Source organism: Hibiscus syriacus, unplaced genomic scaffold (assembly GCF_006381635.1).
Source record: "Hibiscus syriacus cultivar Baekdansim isolate YM2019G1 unplaced genomic scaffold, ASM638163v2 tig00111166_pilon, whole genome shotgun sequence".
Classification (NCBI taxonomy): Eukaryota; Viridiplantae; Streptophyta; class Magnoliopsida; order Malvales; family Malvaceae; genus Hibiscus; species Hibiscus syriacus.
This window is the reverse complement of record NW_024063008.1, coordinates 777,345-798,708: the sequence shown is the minus strand read 5'-3', so window position 1 is coordinate 798,708 and position 21,364 is coordinate 777,345. Positions and strand designations below refer to the sequence as shown.

Below are 21,364 nucleotides of genomic sequence, written 5' to 3'. Positions count from 1 at the left end.
AGTAATAAAAAATAAAATCAGAAAATAACAATTAATATATATGTAATAATAGACATATAAATAAAATATTAATAGTATACATACATATATATATATATATATATAATGACAAAGTATAATAGAAAAATAATCAAACAAAGATAATCATAATATACGTATAATAATAATAAATTTATAAATAAAATATTAAAAATACATACATATATACACTAATATATATAACATAAAAATAATCAAATAAAAAAAAGATTAATATATATATATATATATATAATACAAATAATAAAAGGAAATAAATAAAAATATCTACATAATAAATAAAGGACTAATATGAAAGAAAAGTCGAAATTGGGGCCAAATTCGAAAGCAATTGGGGAAATTAAAATTGATTTGCAGCTAACATTAAAGGATTTAAAAAAATGGGGGACCAAACGACAATTACCCCACTCTATGTTAAAAACACGCGAGTCCAGATGCGGGTATAGATCGGGTCAGGCGGTCTGATGTGCCAATTATTTAAACCAATTTTTTTTCTAAAAATTCATTTTCTCTCTTCTCTCGTCAAAAAGCCTCCTATTCATATTATGCTCTCAATTGTTTTTCATAATGAAGAACGAGAGTCTTGGTTTCCAGATTCCGGGGGTGGCGCCGCCTCGTCGGCCGTCGATCATCGGCGATGAATTTTTTTTTTTACTTTTTCGAATGCTTTTCAAATTTTCCTTTTCAAAAATCAAGACTATTTTTCAAAAATCGCTTTAGAAAAGCGTAGATCTACAAAAAGAGTTTCGAGAATAAGGCCTCACCTCATTCATTGGCCAAAAATCTTTCTTTCGGGTTATATTCTAAACACCACGAGAGAGGAAATACACATGCAAGGAGTTAAAACGCAAAAGGTATAAACTTTTACCTTTTCTATTGATTTTTCTCTTCGGAGAAAAACGTTGTCTTGCTCTGATTTGCTCGAACTTTCTATTGTTTATTTCGTATGAAAATTGTCGTCTTACAATAGTGAGTTACAATAGCTATTTATAAAGCTTGTGGATCTTATTTTTAGGAGTTTGAATCATAGTAAAACTCTATTTTATTTTTAGGAGTTTGAATCCTAGTAAAACTCTATCTTATTTTTAGGAGTTTGAATCCTAGTAAAACTCTATCTTATTTTTAGAAGTTTGAATCCTAGTAAAACTCTAACGTTATGTTTGTTTCTTGAATCTCACTAAATCAAAATTATTGAGAGTGTTGTATCCGGATGAAAAGGTGTGTCGACAACTTATTTGGTTGGTGAAAAATTTTGCTTTCTTTTCCAGGTACGAATATTAAAATATTTTAATATCCACTTGTTCTCCCTGTTAGATTTGAACTTCAAGTTCATTTAATGTATTTCTTTATGATTGAATGAAGAAACGGGTTAATGCTTATAATATTTGTTCATCAATTATATCAAAATATCACAGCAGCGGGAAACTGTTTCCGTTTCTATGAATCTGAATAAATAAATGAATTTTTAGTGTTAAATTTGGCCGACTAAGCTAGATATTTTCAACTTAGAAGCATCGAAGATATTTTTATTTTATCTTCAAGAACTTTCTCGGGTAAAACGTACGCTATTATTTTTATTAATCAGCAGCAGTTCAGGAACTAAAGGAAGGCGGAGGAATCTCTCTCTTTAGAGAGGATCGAACCGCATGGCCTGCGAATCCCCAGCCGGTGCTGCCGCCGACTCGCAGAGATCTTTACCGACTCCGTTCCTTATGAAAACCTATCAGCTAGTCGACGATTCCTCCGTTGATGACTTGATTTCATGGAACGAAGATGGATCGGCTTTCATCGTTTGGCACCCCGCGGAATTCGCTCGTGATTTGCTCCCTAAATACTTCAAACATAACAACTTCTCCAGCTTCGTACGCCAACTCAACACATATGTAAGTGTTAAAAATTGCCAAGCATAATTAGCTCGTTATGATAAATTTATTTATTTTATGATTACCATTACTATTTTAGGGATTTAGGAAGGTAGTGCCGGACCGATGGGAATTCGCTAACGATTGTTTTCGAAGAGGCGAGAAGGAACTTCTCCGAGACATACAGCGCCGTAAAATAACTCCTGTTTTTGCTGCTGCTTCGGCGACGGTGACCGTTGCGGCTGTTCCTTGTAGGGTATCCCCCTCGAACTCGGGCGATAAGCATGTAATCTCGTCGAACTCGCCTCCCGTTCCCGTCGCCTCCATTCTGCACCGGATCACGAGCTGCACAACGAGGCCGGAGCTTGTAGAGGAGAACGAGAGGCTTAGAAAAGAAAATGTGCATCTGAGCCATGAGTTGACTCGGTTGAGGGGATTGTGTAACAATATATTAACTTTGATGACCAGCAATGGTTCAGGTAATTTTGAGAATCATTCAAATTTGGCAGAAGGGAAGGCGTTAGATCTATTATCAACGAGGAATTCAACTAGTAATACAGAGCATAATAGTCCGAAGGAGGCAACGACGGCAGAAGAGGATGTGACGCCGAAATTATTCGGAGTTTCCGTAGGAGTGAAGCGTTTGAAGAGAGAAGATGAGGATGAGGGTAAGAATAAAAATCAAGTACGGCAGCAGGACCTTGATCCTGGATCTAAGGTTAAAGAAGAACCGTGGAAAGAAAAAGTGATGATCAAGAATCGACTTGGCTGGAGCATGAGAGATGATCAAACGGTATACAAAGCTATTTGATTTGAAAGCACTGGACGGTGTCGATGAAGTGGTCCTAAGGGAGCGTTCGTCGAGGAATCACGTGTTTGGAACATGACACGTGGGGTGAGGAAGCATTTGTTCTGGTTGCTTCTGGAATGTGAGACTCCATCGAGGAGGGCGATGTTGTAAAGCAAAAGCCATAAATGTAATAGAATCCAACATTTTGTGCGATGAAAAGGAAGGGGCATCATCTAAGATGGTACCATATTGTTCTAGATTTGACTCCACATTTGATTCACATAATTTAATAGGAAACAACAATATTTTTACCTTCTTGTTGACTAATTAGATTTCAGTAAACCTATGAATTTAATTTTTTTTCCTTTGGGACGTTACAATTTACAGGTCAGGAAGTGGGAATAACATCAATTGGTTTTGAACACTACCTTAGAGGTGGTATATTTACACACGCATATACCATTATAACGTTGTTAGAAAAAAATTGGTATATTAATATTCAATAAAATAATATTTTTTAGATCTCTATTTATACTTAATGTTTAAATTAATAATTTCGATAAATTAATAATATAATAATTTTTAGAATATAAATTTATAGTCCATTTAATATTATAAATTAATATTTCAATAAAATTACAAATATAACTAGGATAACATAGTAAAATATTATTTTATTATTGTTTGTTTCTTCTTGAAATTTATATTTCATTAGTAATTTTCCTTATTGTATCTAAAAATTTCGGTGTCGTGTTCTCATATTACAACAAAAAATTATGAAAAGTTCATCGCTACGAGTGTTTCCTTCGTGTAATTGGTTGTAAAGACATTGTATCATCTTCAATTTAATCCTCAATAAGATTTTTAATAATATTAGCATTGTATCATCTACAGTTTTAATAAATTATTAATTTATCGATTAATTAATACTTTTTTTAAATTAATATGATTGTGCGATCCTGGTATTATTAATTTATAGAGGTTTTATTGTATTCAACTTTTATTATTAGGATTTTCTCCCTTTTACCTTAAACGTCGTTGGTTCCTTTTTTTCATTTTTGATTGAGTCGATGGAACAAACCTTGATGTTAGTTGTCGTCATCGATATTTCTTGTATTTCTTTTATTTTTTATATTATGTCTTTAATTTTTCTTCGTTTTTCAGTATTTAATAATTTAACCTTAATGACACGTTTTTCTCTACCTTTATGGAATGTTTTCTCTGTCTTTTGGCATGTTTTCGGTTTGACGGTTGTTTTTGTTTATCTTTTTTTAGGGTTGGATTTGACATTTGTCACAACTAATCAAGATGACTATAATTTGTTATCATGTTGATCTTCCATATTTTTGAACATTGGATTGAATTTGAATATGCAATTCGTGTTTGTGAATTATTTTTTCATGTTGCTCGACTTTGATTTGCGGTTTGTCGATGGTCTTTCAATAGCTTCATCTCTTTTTTGTAGTTCGTTTACTATTACGATCATATATGTTCGTATCTATCTTTTGTTAGAGTTTTTTATTAGGTTTTTAACATTTTCCTTATATGGTCATTGTGTGATCTTAAGTGACTAGTTTTTGTGTGATTATAAGAAAATAACTTAATTATTTGTTTAGTTTATGATTATGGTTATAATCCTCCATTATAATTTTGAATATTCTTCTTTTTAATAAAATTAACTACCTCTATATACAAAAATTATTATTAAAAGTCTTGTCATATAAATTAATTTAAAATTTTAATGCGGTACAATATAAAATAATAAAATAATAATTATTTAAATATTTATGACATTTTCATGTATGGATATTTTGAATATATAAATTAAGTGTAAAAGTTTAGTTTTATTTATTTTATTAATTTTAAAAAGTTGTTATTTTGATGGGATAATTTAAACTCTACTTTTTTCTAAAGATAATTATCTCATGTATTAATGTAAAAGAATTATTCTCACCAAAAAAATTGTAAAAGAATTACTAACAAATGAGGTTATATTATTAACTTATTATAATAGTGACGGAGATGAATTTGATTCAATTGTCCAGAATAATATTTCGTCCTGTTGTATAATTAATTGTTTTTACGTGCTAGAAGACTAGAACAAGCCAATGCAATTCAGAACAGAGAGAAGATGCCTTAAACAAGTACTAGTAGACAGATGTTATCAAATGATGAAAATAAATAGTAGAGAAAGAAACGAGTTGTTCAACTCAGCCAGTGCTTTAGATGCCCCGGGAAATCATTGATATACACGAAACTCCATGAAGACCAGAGCTAAAGTAAGCACGTCATCACTATCACCCCAGCTCTATGATAGACAACTACCACCAAAAAGGACAATAATATAGAATAGCCTATATTAAGTGCTGTACATTATACTGCTGCCGTTGAGCTTAAACCATAAGCAGAGGTAGCAGAGTCAACCGTTAATAATTGTTTCCGTTCTTCTACACTTCATCGTGGATGCTACTCTTTAGAATGTTGTATTTGCAGAGAGGGCAGGTAGCATTGATGTATAGCCACTTATCTATACAGGCACAATGAAAATGGTGACAGCAAGGAAGTTCCCTTAGCTCAACTCCGTCATCGTAAGCGGAAAGGCAAATGCAACATTCCTATAAATTAACCCAAGAATCAATATCAGTTGGGTACTTCACTTAAACTCCCTTCAACTTACACGAGGACAAAATGAATTGTCATTGAACAGTCATCGTTTAACATCATATAATTTATGGAGGGGCAACTCGTAGGGGGAAGATAAAGGAAGTAAAGAGAATAAAAACAAAAGAAGTCGGCTTACTGCATCGTCCGGGGAAAGAATATGTTCCCTGGGGGAATCGGTGCCACATTCAGTCATTATTCCCCCAAAAGGTCCTTGTACATCACCAGGAGATTTTCCATTATTGTCAATTTTTCGAAACTTGAATTTAGACAACTGATCAATGTCTTCCTTGGTAGCTCCCTCCTGATTCAAGAGGTCATATGAAGCCAGTAAAAAGAAATGTGCATCAAAGAGTCATACAACTATAGAAATTATGAATTAACTAAACCTTTCCAGCCAAACCCAGAAAGCAAACTCTTATTTAGTCCACGGTGATTAAAACAATCACCTCTACTGAACCAGATCCAAGTAGAAAGTTCAAGTTTCACACAATGGTGCAAGGACCCATAGCAACTACATCAAACTAAACCATATATTACGCACAAATCATGCATCAAATGCACGCAAACAACTAATGAAGCGTATATAATCACGGTGATGTGAAAATTACCTGATCTGCCACAGCATATAGGATTGCAATAATACATGGAAGACAGCAGCAAACAGCAACACCAATGATGCATGCCAGTGCAACACAGAAAACAACAAAGAAAACATCGAAACCAAGAAAAATTATACAAAGCCTGCAGATGAAATGATAATTAAAATATTTAGGATCTGGTTATCAGGGAGAACATTCAAACACCAAAAAGACAGCCGGAAGAATAATACTAACTAACCAATAAAGCTGAGGGGAGGAGCGTGCCAATGCTTGGCCTCCTATTGATACCCAGTAGAATCCAATGATCCACCAGATGAATGAAAACATTGTATTCGTAGATTCAAGATGCTTTGCAACACTACTGGAAACATCGATTTCAAATGATTTCAGCCATTTAACTGAGTGTGCAGTAATATCATACACAAAGTTCTAACAGATGAGGTTAAATATATCCAAGATACAGTATAAAACACACACAAAATTTAAGGATCATAATAAGTTCTCAACATTTAATTTGACTAGTTTCAAATGCTTTGCATACATGAAAATCCCCAACCGACATCAAATACCGAATTGCAATTCAGATATCACATGAAAATATGAGCCTCCTCTATTGTGGTCTGTAACCTATTTATTCCAATTTCCAACAAACGAAACAAAGTTTCCAAATTCCTCTCCATTTCCCCAGGACCCAGAAAACGATAATCTCTAATATCTACAAACAAACTATAAATTTACAAATAAAACTCAAAACTAATAATAAAAAATAACATTTTAGCTTCTCAAATTCTTTTAAGTAACAATACATGTACCTTCCACTATCCTCTTCCAGCTGAGACAATGACACGTACTGCTCTGAATCCACCCTTGATCCTGGGCTGGGAATCCCTTCCTCGCCGGAATTAATTGACCTGTATCCCAAGCTCCGCTGCCGCCAGCGGCGCCTGTACTCCACACAAACGCAAACCATATGCAACAAACACTGCGAAGCGTAGCCAATTATCCACAGCCTCAACGGCATCTCCGGCCTCTCGTCCCTGCTAAAAAGCAAAACCCCGATCGACACCACGACGAACGCGAAATTCCAGATAATGTCGAGGACCACGACGGGCTTCGAATACGCCCAATCGCTCTGGCGCTCCTCGAGCTGCTCGGCTGCGGTCTCTCGAACCAGCATGGAGGGTTCACGCATCATCCTTCGGCTGCTGGCTCGGCGGAGGAACCGAGCCGCTTCACGGAGGCTCTGGCGACGAACGGAACGACGCGCGGTGGTCTCGTCCCTTGAAGCGTTACTTGTTGATGAGAGAAGAGGCGTCGCATCGATGATATCATCCGATGAAGATCGGTTCGTTGGAGTCGTTGAAGCCATTTTTGGTAATTCTCAAAATAAAATAAAATCCTAGAATAAAAAAAAAAACAGGTAGATCTAGAAACAAAAGATATTTACGGGGTTTTTAGTTTTTTTCTTTCTTTCAGGGGATTTGGACAATTAGGGTTATAGGGAATGGTGGAGATGATAGATGACAGATGGAGGATTGACGATGCTGCTGAAACGAAACCGAATAAACTTTCTGTCTTCTTTTCATAATTGCCATTGGGGGTTTTATTGGCAGATAATGTTCGCTTCGTTTCTTACACTTATCATATAATGTTTTGTCTTAATAATTCTATTCTTTTCACTTTTTTCTCCATTTGAATTATTATACATTTTTAATTAATTTTTTTATATTTAAAATTAGATAAATTTATTTTAATGTTTTATTTCTAAAAGTAAGATCACGTTCATTTAAAATAAGAAGCAAAATAGGTTTTACTGACATATCAGATGATAAGACCCACAAGAGTTGCATGTGTAATTCTTATTAAAAGGCTCCATTAATCGAGTGACTTGTACCACAGGTTAGTTCTTATAATGTAGTGAAAATATTGAAGTTATGAATATACGTGCTAGCATTTGTTCATGCACCTAGCAATATAAATATTTTCTCTCTTTCATGTAAGGATTAACGACTTCTTTGAAATTTTAAATTTTCATATAATTTACAAAATTTATATTTTTTTATTGATAATCTATTTTCGTCCTTTAAAATTTTATAAATGTATCTTTTAGAATTTTATAAGTTTGCTTCTCCTTTGTGTCACCTTATGACTAATTGCTTTCTTATGTATTTTTCACCTAAAACACTTCACATTTTAATATTACTTATAGTGATGGGTGTCTTTAGGTTTTCACATCGGTTGTTTATCACCTTTAATGCCATGTTCTTTACTTGAGCTCAATTTGACACGGATTCCATCCTTTTACAGGAGTATGAAACTATTAATAGATTTTAGAATATGTAGATAATTTTCAGTAGGGTTTATCTTCACTGCATGATTTAAAATGTTGAGCTAGATTTTTCATGTTTTTCACCATATGGAAAACTGGTTAAAAGCTTGATAAAACAAACATGTTGAAGCTGTTTCTGTTTTCTATGAACTTTTGTTGCAGCAAGTTGATCTAATTTCAGCTACGATGAATTTCTTCGTTGTGTAGTTTGACTGCTCAAAAGGTGTCACCCTCATGGAGGTATTTCCTGTCTATTTTTGCTAATGATGTGTATGTTATTTTCATTCATGATTCTTGAGATTTTTGCCGGAGCAAAAGTGTTAGTCATAAATGCATTCCGAGTTTTCTACATGGATACGCTATATGTGCATTTCTTCTCTTTAAATATTGATTGGATAATGAAAAGAAAACTTAAGATTAAGAATAATACAAAGAAGTTGAACCATTTTCTGCCTTGTTTCGGTAAAGTTACTACTCCATTCTAGTTTTCTCTGTGAGCTGAACGTGAAATCCATCTGGAAATTGTAAACCTGGAGTTCGGAGTATATTTCCTCCTTTGATTGGTTCCCACCTGAAAGGGTTCGGAATCTCGATGAGTTTCTAGCGACCGATCAGTGCAGAGCAGGTAAAGAACATATTTTAGTTTGTGGCAGCATGCTATTACCTGTATTTTGTAATCAGGCACTGGAGAAATACGGCCATCTGCACTTTAGTGAAGTCTGTTCCTACACAAAATCTCATGCCACCACCAAATGCCATGAAATTCCTCGAGGCTCCATTCATTTCTGTTCCCCGCAGTTACATGTTGCAATCTTTTTTAGCTCAAAAGTAAATTTTCTTTTTCAGATTGATCTTGCAGGTTAAGGAGGACAAAATTTACAATATTCACCCACCTCCCATCTTGATGGATTGAAGATGAGGGAATCTTGGTATTTTTCTGGATTGAGGTGCACAGCCGGGGGGACAGACCGTTACTGCCCAACCTACCGGAATGGTATACCCTGCATAATTATCGATATGTGTTAGTTTTCGTATTAATTGAATGGCTAAAACTTGTTTAGAACATTTGGAGAGTAACTTCTTTTAATGCATACCTTTGAAATGGATTTCCCTTGATGTTTTTCTGAAGATTCCTGGAACTATATTTGCCAGTCTAACTGTTCCATTGATGAACTGCATGCAACTTGCATGTATCAGTATGGAAACAAAACAGCATGATTGCAATTGATGGATCTTATTAGAAGTTTGAACTGCAACTGTCTCACCTAGCAGGTATATGTCATCGATTTGTATTCTCACCATGTAAGTCCAGAGTCGGTTTTTCCCCGGTTTCATAGAATTGCCTCATGCTCATTCTGTAATGTGGAAATACCAAGTGTGTGTTTGGTCGAAAGAGGATTTTTCAGATAAAGAATGTGTAACATCCTCAATACCGGGTTAGTGATCAAATTGTAAAGTTTCAGAATTTGGTGACTAGAGTAGAACCATGGATTAGTCCAATGATTTATTTGGAAATAAATCATAAAAGTTGTTAGTAATTATTAGATGAATTGAAGGGCAAAAGGGTCATCTGACAAGGAAGATTTTTATTTTCCTTATAAGATAAGGAAACCACGTGGGAAGAGAGAAAAGGTTCCAGAGTTCTCTTCTCTTCTCTTCTTCCTTCTTCATACGTGAAGGCTTGAATCAAAGGTGAGTCTTCTATTTAGATAATTTCTGGATAAATTTAAGGTTGGGTTAGAATCAGTAGATGATAACTAAGCTTAAGGAAAGCTTAAGTTATCTTAAAATCAAAAGATAAAGGAGTTAGGGAAGATTAAAGATTTGAAATTCTTGAGTGAAATATTGAAATAGAGTTTATAATAAGAATTGAAAGTTGATTTTGACTTGCCATCAATAAGAATAAGAGATTTATGAAGTTAGAAATGATTAATAACAAAGTTGAAATTTTAGCAAGATTCTTAAATTTTAAGAATCATGATGATATATGGAAGATAAAGATGGTTTATATGGATATAAGTTGGTTTAAGTAATGGTAGTTAAGTTTAATGACATGATAGAGGCTTAAAATAGAAGAATTGAGAGAAAAGTTGATGGTTTTCGGGCTTAAAATGCAAATTCTGGGCAGATGTATCGATGCACATTCAATGTGTATCGATGCAATCTTTAAAGAAGAAACATCGAATGTAATTAGTGCATCGATGCATAAGGAGTGCATTGATGCACCCCCTTAAAATGAAAACATCGAAGGTGATTGGTGTATCGATGCATGGGTAGTGCATCGATGCACATGTTAAAGAATGCATCGATGCACTGTAGAATGTATCGATGCACTTCAAGGGGAAATTGAAATAGACATTTCTTTTGGTCTAAGAAATGATAGATTAGAATATATCAATTGGATACTGATATGTATCAATGTATGATTATATATATATCGAGCACGAACAAGTTCCAGAACGATTATCAAGTTAAGATTCGATCGAAATAAAGGAAATCATAAAAGTGGATTGGAACTTAGTGAGGCCCAGGTGAGTGCATATTATTTAGTATATGATGTTTAATGGGAAATAAGACTTGCGACAAGTATATTTCCAATAGTAAAATGCATGAATTCCTATATAGAAGTATGTTTTTGCTATGGTTCATATGTGTGCATGAGTCGATGTGGTGACATATTATTGTATATGTTGCATGATTATATGTGTTAACATGCTTTTGTATGTAATGATATAAGAAGTATGTGCTATGTGATATATATATATATGAACATATGTAAAACTGAACTATGTGATTGCATGAGAAATATATGAGCCATATGACATGATATATGTGAACATGAGAATACAAACTATAAGATATGAACTATGTGATAATATGAAAAGAAGCTATGTTACTACATGTATATGTGAAAGAAGCTATGAGCTTATATGACATATAATATGAAAGGGTATATGTGGAATAATATAAGTGAAAATGCCCATGTTATATGATACGAGAGCTATAGGTATAGTTGGCATGCCAAGGGTCGAGGGTTCTACTTGGTCCTTCGGGACATATATGTATACTTTGAAACATTTACAGGGTCTTTTGAGACAGATTTGATCCATTGGAATATGTATATGGTTCTTAAGGAGTGGTCTTTCGGGACAAATACAATACATAGGTCCTTCGGGATAAAATTTCATAGCCCCTAGTGGGACCCCTTACGAGCTGTGGTTATAGCATAGTGCACAACCTCAATAGACTCACATATCTATAGTTCTCACAGGTATACATGGGCTAATAAGAGATAACATTGAATACAATTAATGTGATATATATATATATATATATATATATATATATATATATATATTATATAATATATATATGTGTGTGTTAATGATTATTGTATATGTTATAAGATATATGATATGAACATAATAGATCATATAAACAAGAGAATAGAAATATGAATGGTAATAATATGATAATGATAGAAAAGAAGATAATTATATGCATGTGTGGATTTGATATATGAATGGATATATGTTTGGGTATGATGTGATAGCAATAATTGTCCATGCATGATTACAAGTTATAGTTTACATTATATATTTATTGCCTCACTAAGTCATAGATTTAGCGTGTAAGTGATTTACACGTAGGTTTCAAGAGGAGTGAAGAGTAATGTAGAATAATACATGTCAGTTCTCCTTATTGAAAGTCAGATCAGAAGAGAGGTGAAGAATATGTATTTTAATATATAAAGTTCTAGTTGGCATGTATTCAAAAGAATATATTGTATAAGCTCTGAATAGTTTTGTAAACGTTTTGAATAAGTTATATGTTATAAAAGTTTAAATTACTCACTATTTTATACAAGTAAATGTTTTGAAAAGTCAATGTGACACCTCAGACTCGTATTCGATTTTTAATACGGGTTGGGGGTGTTACATTAATGGTATCAGAGCTAAGGTTTAGCCGATTCTAGGCTTAAACCGAAGTTAACTGAGGTTTAAAATGTGTACATGCTAACTATAAGTGAAAATTTCTGATATGATAGTGTAATGAGTATGTTGTCTTGCTAATAGAATAAGATTTGTATGATATAGTAGAAATTGATTATAGAAATTATCGATGTAATATCCTCCATACCGGGTTAGTGATCAAATTATGAAATTATAAAATTTAGTGACCAAAGTAGATAAATTGAATAGTTGAAATATTTAATGGGAATGTTTTGTGTATGATCAATTAACAAGAATGAGGAACTAAATGAGTAAATGAGTCTTTTAATAGGGGAAATAATTAAATATTATATGAGGATATTTAAATCCACGTGGAAGGCAAATGAAGAGAACAAAAGTTTCCAGATTTCTCTTCTTCTTCTCTTCTTCTTCTCTTCTTATTCTCCTCCATCGAGAGACCAAGCTAAAGGTGAGTTTTCTTGTTGATTAAATTCTTGATGAATTTAAGGTTTCTTATTGATCCTTAGATGATAACTAAGCTTAAGGAAAGCTTAGATTATCTTAAAACCATAAGATGATGAGTATATGAAGAATTAAAGAAAGGAAGTAGAAAAGTGAAATCTTGGATCAGAGTTCCTAATAAGAATTAGAAGTGGGATTTGACTTGTCATAAAGCTAACTAAGAAGTATGAGGTGTTAGAATTCAAATTAGAACATGTTGGAATTTGGGTTAGATTCTTAAATTCTATATGGAGAATTGGATTTCTAAGTTTTAGAGGTATGAAATGGATAATAATTAGTTTAAGTAAGAGTATGCAAGTTAGGGATATAAAAAGAGGGGATATATAAAGTGTTGAGAAGATTAAGAAGAGATTTTAGGGCTTAAAAGACATTTCTGGGCAATGTGCATCGATGCACATTCAATGTGCACCGATGCATCAAGGATAAATCCCAGAAATTATTCAAGGTGTACCGATGCACATGAAGTGCATCGATGCACTCTTTTAAAATACAAACATCGAATGCCATCGATGCATCGATGCACCTCAATAAATACAAACATCGAATATGATTTATGCATCGATGCATGATGTAGTGCATCGATGCATACCTCCATTAAAATATGAAAATGACTTTTCTTTTAGCCTAAGAAATGATAGTTTAGAATATACTAATTAGTATACTGATAAGTATCAATGAATTACTATGTAGATATCGAGCCTAAACGAGTTTTGGAATAATCGACAAGTAGGATTGATCGAGGGAAAAACAAAGAAATCTAGGTGAGTGCATATGCATAGCATGAATATGTATTCTATTCAATTCTAGACTTGTGATAAGTCTAGATTCAATATTTTGATACATGATCGCATTTCATATTATGATACATGACATGAATTCATACCATATGCATTATGTGACATGAATATGCAAGAAAAGTTATATGAGTTATGGGATAAAGGTATGAAAATAATATGTGTACGTGATACAAATTATGTGAATTGTGAAAGCCCATGTTATGTAGATGAGAACTATAGGTATAGTTGGCATACCAAGAGTAAAGGGTCTACGTGGTCATTCGGGATATATATATATTCCTTGGAACATGTGTGAAGTCTTGTGAGACATATACTTGATCCCTAGTATATGTATATGATTCTTAAGGAATGATATGTGGTCCTTATGGACATTATTATATGGCACTACGGTGCAATTCTACGCGGCACTCCGATGTAATTCTACGTGGCACTTTGGTGCAATTATACGAGCTGTGGTGACAGCATAGTGCACAACCTCACAATACTCACATACCTTAGGTTCTCAGTATGGTACCATGGGCTAATGAATTTAATAAGGTGAACTTATGAATGTGAATTTGATAAGTATATGTGTAAGAAACATAGTTATGGTTATTGCATTGTTTACATACATCTTATCATTGCAAATCATCTCAGTTTGGTAATTCCTTTATATTTTATTGTTATTATTATATTGCCTCACTAAGTCGATGACTTAGCGTGTGAGTGTTTCACATGTAGGATCCGATAAAATACACAATCGAGGTTAAGCAGCTGGACAACATTACTCCTGCAACTATCAGATCAGAAGCAACTTAATCAGTAGGTCATTTTGTTATGTAAATGGATGTTGGCATGTAACTAAAGGGTTAAGTTGTGTATTCTCTGAGTATTTTGATAAACTTGTATTAATATATGTATATTATTGTATTTTAATAAAATAAGTTTGAATGTTTTATCGGTTTTTTTAGTATTGTTTTGTTTAGTCAATGTGACATCCTGGACTCGTATCCGGGTCGGATATGAGTTGAGGGTGTTACAGTCGAAGTAAATCGATAACTGACAAATCTGATGGTGATAGCAATTCACCTGCCCTGGCCAAGCAGGATGAAGAGCGGAAACCTCAGAAAATGTCTTATAAGATTAAAGGTTGATTTCAGAAAGTTGAAATCATATTAGAATAGTGATAGAAGATCTTTATTGTTTTGAATCGAAAATGCGATATGGGTTAGTTTTGTTAGTATGTGGATAAGATAGAATATGGTGAACAAGTGTCACCATAAGAACGTTAAAAAGATCAAATGACGTGGTGAGTACTTATAGAAGAGCTCAAGAATAAGTGCAATAGTGACAAGAGTATAAGTTATAGAAAGCCAAAGTTTATGAGTTGAAACAAAGAATAGTGTTATACATAAGCAAAAGTGTGGATATGATAAGAGATTGCATTTTAGAAGGAAAAAGTTAGCATTGGCTAACAAGAATATGTGATGGGAATGTAATGGAAGTATAAGATTATAAGATATTGTCAGGATATGATAATCAAATATGAAATGGATCTGGATACAATGGTATATTTGGATCATGGCAATGTGGTATAGTAAAGTAAAATGAAGTAAAGATTTGTATATTTGAGTAAAGCTGAGGATTGATAAGAAGAGTTTAAGATTGAGTATATCGATGATTAGATTATAAGATAAAGGAAGTCAGAATGTTGAGTTTGAGTAGCGGAAATTATAGGATGTATGAGAATAGAGGTGAAATTGATAAGTTAAATAAACTATTTTTGAGGTAATTTCGATTGGAAAGGATGTATATGATTAGTTGACTAAGGCTTGTGCCCTAGATTGAACATATATTATTGACTAACTATCAGAGTAAAAGTGATAGAGTTATGAGATTGGAGGAAAAGATAAAGTGGAGTTAATCAAGTATGATATGAATCTGGATGTGGTTATGTATTTTGATTATACAAATATGATGTAGGCAAGGAAATAAGTATTGATATATTTTAAAAAGGGACTTTAAAGAAGGAAATACAAGTATAAGAAATGATAAACAATGAAGTTCTGTATAAGAAATGGGTTATCAAAGTTATAAGGATGCAATGAAGATTGGTACACAGAGATGAGTATAGGTGATAGGACAAGAGTATATGAATATGAAAGGAAAGATATGATTTGTGTATAAGGAAATAGACAATTGAAGAAATAAAGGAAGGAAAGATTAAGTAAAGGAAGTAACATGAGAACATTAGAAGATATGTTCTTATTGATATGTTCAGTGAAAATTCAAGGACAAATTTTCTTTAAAGGAGGGGAGATTTGTAACATCCTCAATACCCGGTTAGTGATCAAATTGTAAAGTTTCATAATTTGGTGACTAAAGTAGAACCATGGATTAGTTCAATGATTTATTTAGAAATAAATCATAAAAGTTGTTAGTAATTATTAGATGAATTGAAGGGCAAAAGGGTCATTTGACAAAGAAGATTTTTATTTTCCTTATAAGATAAGGAAACCACGTGGGAATAGAGAAAAGGTTCTAGAGTTTTATTCTCTTCTTCCTTCTTCATACGTGAAGGCTTGAATCAAAGGTGATTCTTCTATTTAGATAATTTCTGGATAAATTTAAGGTTGGGTTATGATCAGTAGATGATAACTAAGCTTAAGGAAAGCTTAAGTTATCTTAAAATCAAAAGATAAAGGAGTTAGGGAAGATTAAAGATTTGGAGTTCTTGAGTGAAATATTGAAATTGAGTTTATAATAAGAATTGAAAGTTGAATTTGACTTGCCATCAATAAGAATAAGAGATTTATGAAGTTAGAAATGATTAATAACAAAGTTGAAAGTTTAGCAAGATTCTTAAATTTTAAGAATCATAATGAGATATGGAAGTTAAAGATGGTTTATATGGATATAAGTTGGTTTAAGTAATGGTAGTTGAGTTTAATGACATGATAGGGGCTTAAAATAGAAGAATTGAGTGAAAATTTGATGGTTTTCAGGCTTAAAATACAAATTCTGGGCAGGTGTATCGATGCACATTCAATGTGCATCGATGCACTCTTTAATGAAGAAATATCGAATGTAATTAGTGCATCGATGCATAAGGAGTGCATCGATGAACCCCCTTAAAATGAAAACATCAAAGTTGATTGGTGTATCGATGCATGGGTAGTGCATCGATGCACATGTTAAAGAATGCATCGATGCATTGTAGAATGTATCGATGCACTTCAAGGGGAAATTGAAATAGACATTTCTTTTGGTCTAAGAAATGATAGATTAGAAATATATCAATTGGATACTTATATCTATCAATGTATGATTATATAGATATCGAGCACGAACAAGTTCCAGAACGATTATCAAGTTAAAGAACGATTATCAAGTTAAGATTCGATCGAAAGAAAGGAAATCATAAAAGTGGATTGGAACTTAGTGAGGTCCAGGTGAGTGTATATTATTTAGTATATGATGTTTAATGGGAAATAAGACTTGCGACAAGTCTATTTCCAATAGTAAAATGCATGAATTCCTAGATAGAAGTATGTTTTTGCTATGGTTCATATGTGTGCATGAGTCGATGTGGTGACATATTATTGTATATGTTGCATGATTATATGTGTTAACATGCTTTTGTATGTAATGATATAAGAAGTATGTGCTATGTGATATATATATATATAACATATGTAAAATTGAACTATGTGATTGCATGAGAAAATATATGAGCCATATGACATGATATATGTGAACATGAGAATACAAATTATAAGATATGAACTATGTGATAATATGAAAAGAAGCTATGTTACTACATGTATATGTGAAAGAAGCTATGAGCTTATATGACATATGATATGAAAGGGTATATGTGGAATGATATAAGTGAAAATGCCCATGTTATATGATACGAGAGCTATAGGTATAGTTGGCATGCCAAGAGTCGAGGGTTCTACTTGGTCCTTCGGGACATATATGTATACTTTGAAACATTTACAGGGTCTTTTGAGACAGATTTGATCCATTGGAATATGTATATGGTTATTAAGGAGTGGTCCTTCGGGACAAATACAATACATAGGTTATTCGGGATAAAATTTCATAGCCCCTAGTGGGACCCCTTATGAGCTGTGGTGACAGCATAGTGCACAACCTCAATAGACTCACATATCTACAGTTCTCACAGGTGTGCATGGGCTAATAAGAGATAACATTGAATACAATATATGTGATATATATATATATATGTTTTGTGATATGAATTATATGATATGATATATATGTGTGTTAATGATTATTGTATATGTTATAAGATATATGATATGAACATAATAGATTATATAAACAAGAGGATAGAAATACGAATGGTAATAATATGATAATGATAGAAAAGAATATAATTATATGCATGTGTGGATTTGATATATGAATGGATATATGTTTGGGTATGATGTGATAGCAGTAATTGTTCATGCATGATTACAAGTTATAGTTTACATTATATATTTATTGCCTCACTAAGTCATAGACTTAGCGTGTAAGTGATTTACACGTAGGTTTTAAGAGGAGTGAAGAGCAATGTGGAACAAGACAGTTCAGTTCTCCTTACTGAAAGTCAAATCAGAAGAGAGGTGAAGAATATGTATTTTAATATATAAAGTTCTAGTTGGGATGTATTCAAAAGAATATATTGTATAAGCTCTGAATAGTTTTGTAAACGTTTTGAATAAGTTATATGTTATAAAAGTTTTAAATTACTCACTATTTTATACGAGTAAATGTTTTGAAAAGTCAATGTGACACCTTAGACTCGTATTCGGTTTTTAATACGGGTTGGGGTGTTACAGAATGTTAGCTTTATATAATGTCACATACTGTTAACTTGTTCAGCACTGAAGGATTATCAGAAAGGAATTTAACAGCTAAAGTTATAGCTAGGGACGTTGTTTTAAAGCTGGCGAACAGAAGTACAAACATCAAATCCAGAGCAATCGCCTCGGTGAGTATCGTTCCCTCTTTCTGAAGTTCTTCGATGGCGAAATCAAGAAAGTCAGTTTGCTGCTTTCGGGGCACTGACGGCCTTTCGTTTAACAAGTCCTTCAGCATTTTCATTGCATTTTTCCTTCCCTGTGTAGTAAAACAGTCAAGTTCCAGAAGTCTCAACTGATGCTAGGAAATTGGTATATGTAACACATTAATGTAACTGTAAACATTTGTGATAAGCTGTTCCCGGAATATCCAATGGAAAGGAGATTAATCCCTGGATGAATGCAACAAAATTCCCCCTCAGATTCACCGACGAATAGTCCTGATCAACTTATCAGCTTTTTGGCTGTTAAATCAAATATCATCTGCAAAAAAAAAGGACCGAGTTATCGTTTTAGACTCGACAATAAACTTACACGGATGATGAACCATGAATGAAGTACATAAATTACACTAGCAGTTGCTTCTTTTAATTCAACTGATTCTTGGCTTGACCAACGTTGTAAATTTCTGCAAGGTGTGTTCGCAACTTCAGGTAACATCTTTTTAAGGCTTTCAGGACCAAATAGATTAAGCACCATATTCTTCAGGTACCTGTACATGAAACCATGCAAGGAACCTACATTCTGACGTCCAAAGATCTCTGTGAATGTATCAGGATACCAACTCTGAAACAGTTGTCCCTCTTGCTGGAAGACGAAATGATTGAAGTCGAAGTTGGTCGACACAATTACCCGTCGCCCCACGAGGCTAGTCTTGAATATTGGCCCATACCTGCAAGTAATAGCAACAATTAATTAACATGTTAAGAATGGAAGGAGATCTACAAAGGGATAGAGATTGGTTGATTTTTTTAACCATTTCATCCTCTATTTGACAAAGGGAGCGATATCAAAAGTCGAGTATGGGCCGAAGAACCAAAGAGTCTCACCAACAAGTGGGAACCCCATTGAACCTGGTGAAAGTTCACCATTATACCTAGGATTTCTCCATTTGTTAACCAACGTGTCATGCAGATAAGGAACAGAGCTCCAATGCACGTTAATACCAACATCTCACATTGGTTTGATCGAGGAAAGAAGGGTTGTAAAATGCAGATATTGGTTTGTTTTTTTCTCAATAAAGAAAAATGTTGAAATGAGAATAAATCAGAGATGAACAATACCCCATCCGATCATCAGAATATGTAGGGTCCCCAAAATCATACACTCGGTAAGGGCCTTATACGTATAGCATAGGACATGCGGTAAGGACTTATACTGTGCACAAAGCAGATGAGTCTGCGGTAAAATAATACAAGTCGTAGACTAGGCCTAATATACTTCCTCCAATAATACCCCTATGGCAGTAATAAATATGTATGTATTCAAGTGAAAATGGTAGTTTAATTCATTGAAAACATGAAAATATTGCATATTAAAAAATCATATACATAAATACAGTAACCAAATATCATATCAGAAATATACGGTAAATCAAATATCAGATAAATAGTATTTAGAAAATCAGGTATCATGTCGTAAAAATATTCAATATCATCAAAAATCTAAAACACTTCAACTAGTAGTTTAAAACAGTAATGTAACACTATCAGGAAACACACTTGTATCAGTCTGAGTAGTCTGATCAGGTAGCCTACTGTTGAGTCTGCTTATCACGATCAGCGGCAGTGCTAGATCCTACGAATCGGAAAATCTATATCAGAATCCTAATATGAATAATAATAACCTATATTTAAGCAATTTATGAAAACCTACGAGTAACTGTCGAAGAACGTGGATTGTGCAGATGTGTTAGACGGGAAGCATCGGATCTAGTCGACCCTTGGTCGAGAAAAACATGATCACCTTCATAAAATATATTCCCGAATTAATTCCATAATTAAATCTCAAATGAATAAGCAAAAATGCTAAAAATACGAAGCATTTTTTAATTAACGGACTTGATTCGGGGCTTTCGAGTGAGAATTTGGCAAAATGAACCGCAAAATCGGACTCATAACGACGAAAAATGTCAAGATGAAGGTTTTCAAAAAAAAGTCAACACAATCGACGGTTGGCTCAGTTCGGTTCAGACTGAACCGGTTCGTTTCGATTCAGGTTGGATCGATTCGATTTGGTTCAGTTGGGTCGATTATGGTTTGCATCGAGCGGGTTAGGCGAGTCGACATGCAGGTCAGGTTGGATTGGCCTGTTTCTAGAAGCCCACCAAGCGGTGGACGTTCCCCACACGCAGCGATGGTTCGTGGTGGCGCGTGCGGGGTTCTTGGGGTTAAAAATTTCGTAAAAATTCATATGAGCTTAAAATAAAATTTTGAAACACTTACCAAGCTCGGTTCACAACGGTGAATTACGGAGAATTCAATTTCAAAATGTCATAAAGTTGATCTTTCTCACCCCCTCACACGCTGACGGCAACGAAGACAAGGTGAACACTAGTGGACTCAGGACGACGTAAGGAACACGATGGTACGAGAGGTGTCAAAAATGGAGCAACGGTCGGCGACAAAACGTCGATGGAAGATTTCTTACTAAAAGAGAAAGTGTTGAAAAGAGGAAATATTGAAGAGATGAAATAAGTGTAAACTTTTTAGAAATGGAAAGTTTCTGGATTTTAGGGTTTTTAAACCCAATATATAGGGAAAATAGTATAATTACAACACAGACCCTCCAATTTTGACACTTTTCAAATTTAGACTTGAATTTACTTAAAAATCACTTTAGTCCCCAAATTTAATTAAAATTTCAATTTAACCCCTGAAATTAATTTTAAGAAAATTTTAGGTCCTATTTGGAGTGTGAAAACTCTCCCCCTTAAAAGAAATTTCGTCAATGAAGT

At 33.6% G+C, this 21,364-nt stretch overlaps 1 protein-coding gene and 2 pseudogenes across 2 annotated transcripts; 1 reads left to right on the top strand and 2 right to left on the bottom strand.

Moving 5' to 3' along the window:
* The first annotated feature begins 1,659 nt into the window (after nucleotides 1-1,659).
* On the top strand, nucleotides 1,660-2,924 carry LOC120155240 (annotated as a pseudogene).
* A 1,928-nt stretch (nucleotides 2,925-4,852) lies between these two features.
* On the bottom strand, nucleotides 4,853-7,513 carry LOC120155133 (E3 ubiquitin-protein ligase At1g63170-like). 2 transcript variants are annotated; one of them, XM_039166703.1, is made up of 6 exons: nucleotides 7,402-7,513; nucleotides 6,767-7,334; nucleotides 6,193-6,315; nucleotides 5,964-6,096; nucleotides 5,492-5,656; nucleotides 4,853-5,306 (listed from the first exon to the last, which is right to left on the bottom strand). In XM_039166703.1, exons 2-6 carry the CDS (start codon nucleotides 7,321-7,323, stop codon nucleotides 5,139-5,141), a joined length of 1,146 nt encoding a protein of 381 aa, XP_039022634.1. In that variant the 5' UTR covers nucleotides 7,324-7,334; nucleotides 7,402-7,513; the 3' UTR covers nucleotides 4,853-5,138. The 2 variants fall into 2 exon arrangements, with proteins under 2 accessions (XP_039022634.1, XP_039022635.1); XM_039166704.1 differs by having other exon boundaries at nucleotides 6,193-6,312.
* Nucleotides 7,514-8,754: 1,241 nt separating this feature from the next.
* Nucleotides 8,755-19,580, bottom strand: LOC120155282 (annotated as a pseudogene).
* Nucleotides 19,581-21,364: the final 1,784 nt, after the last annotated feature.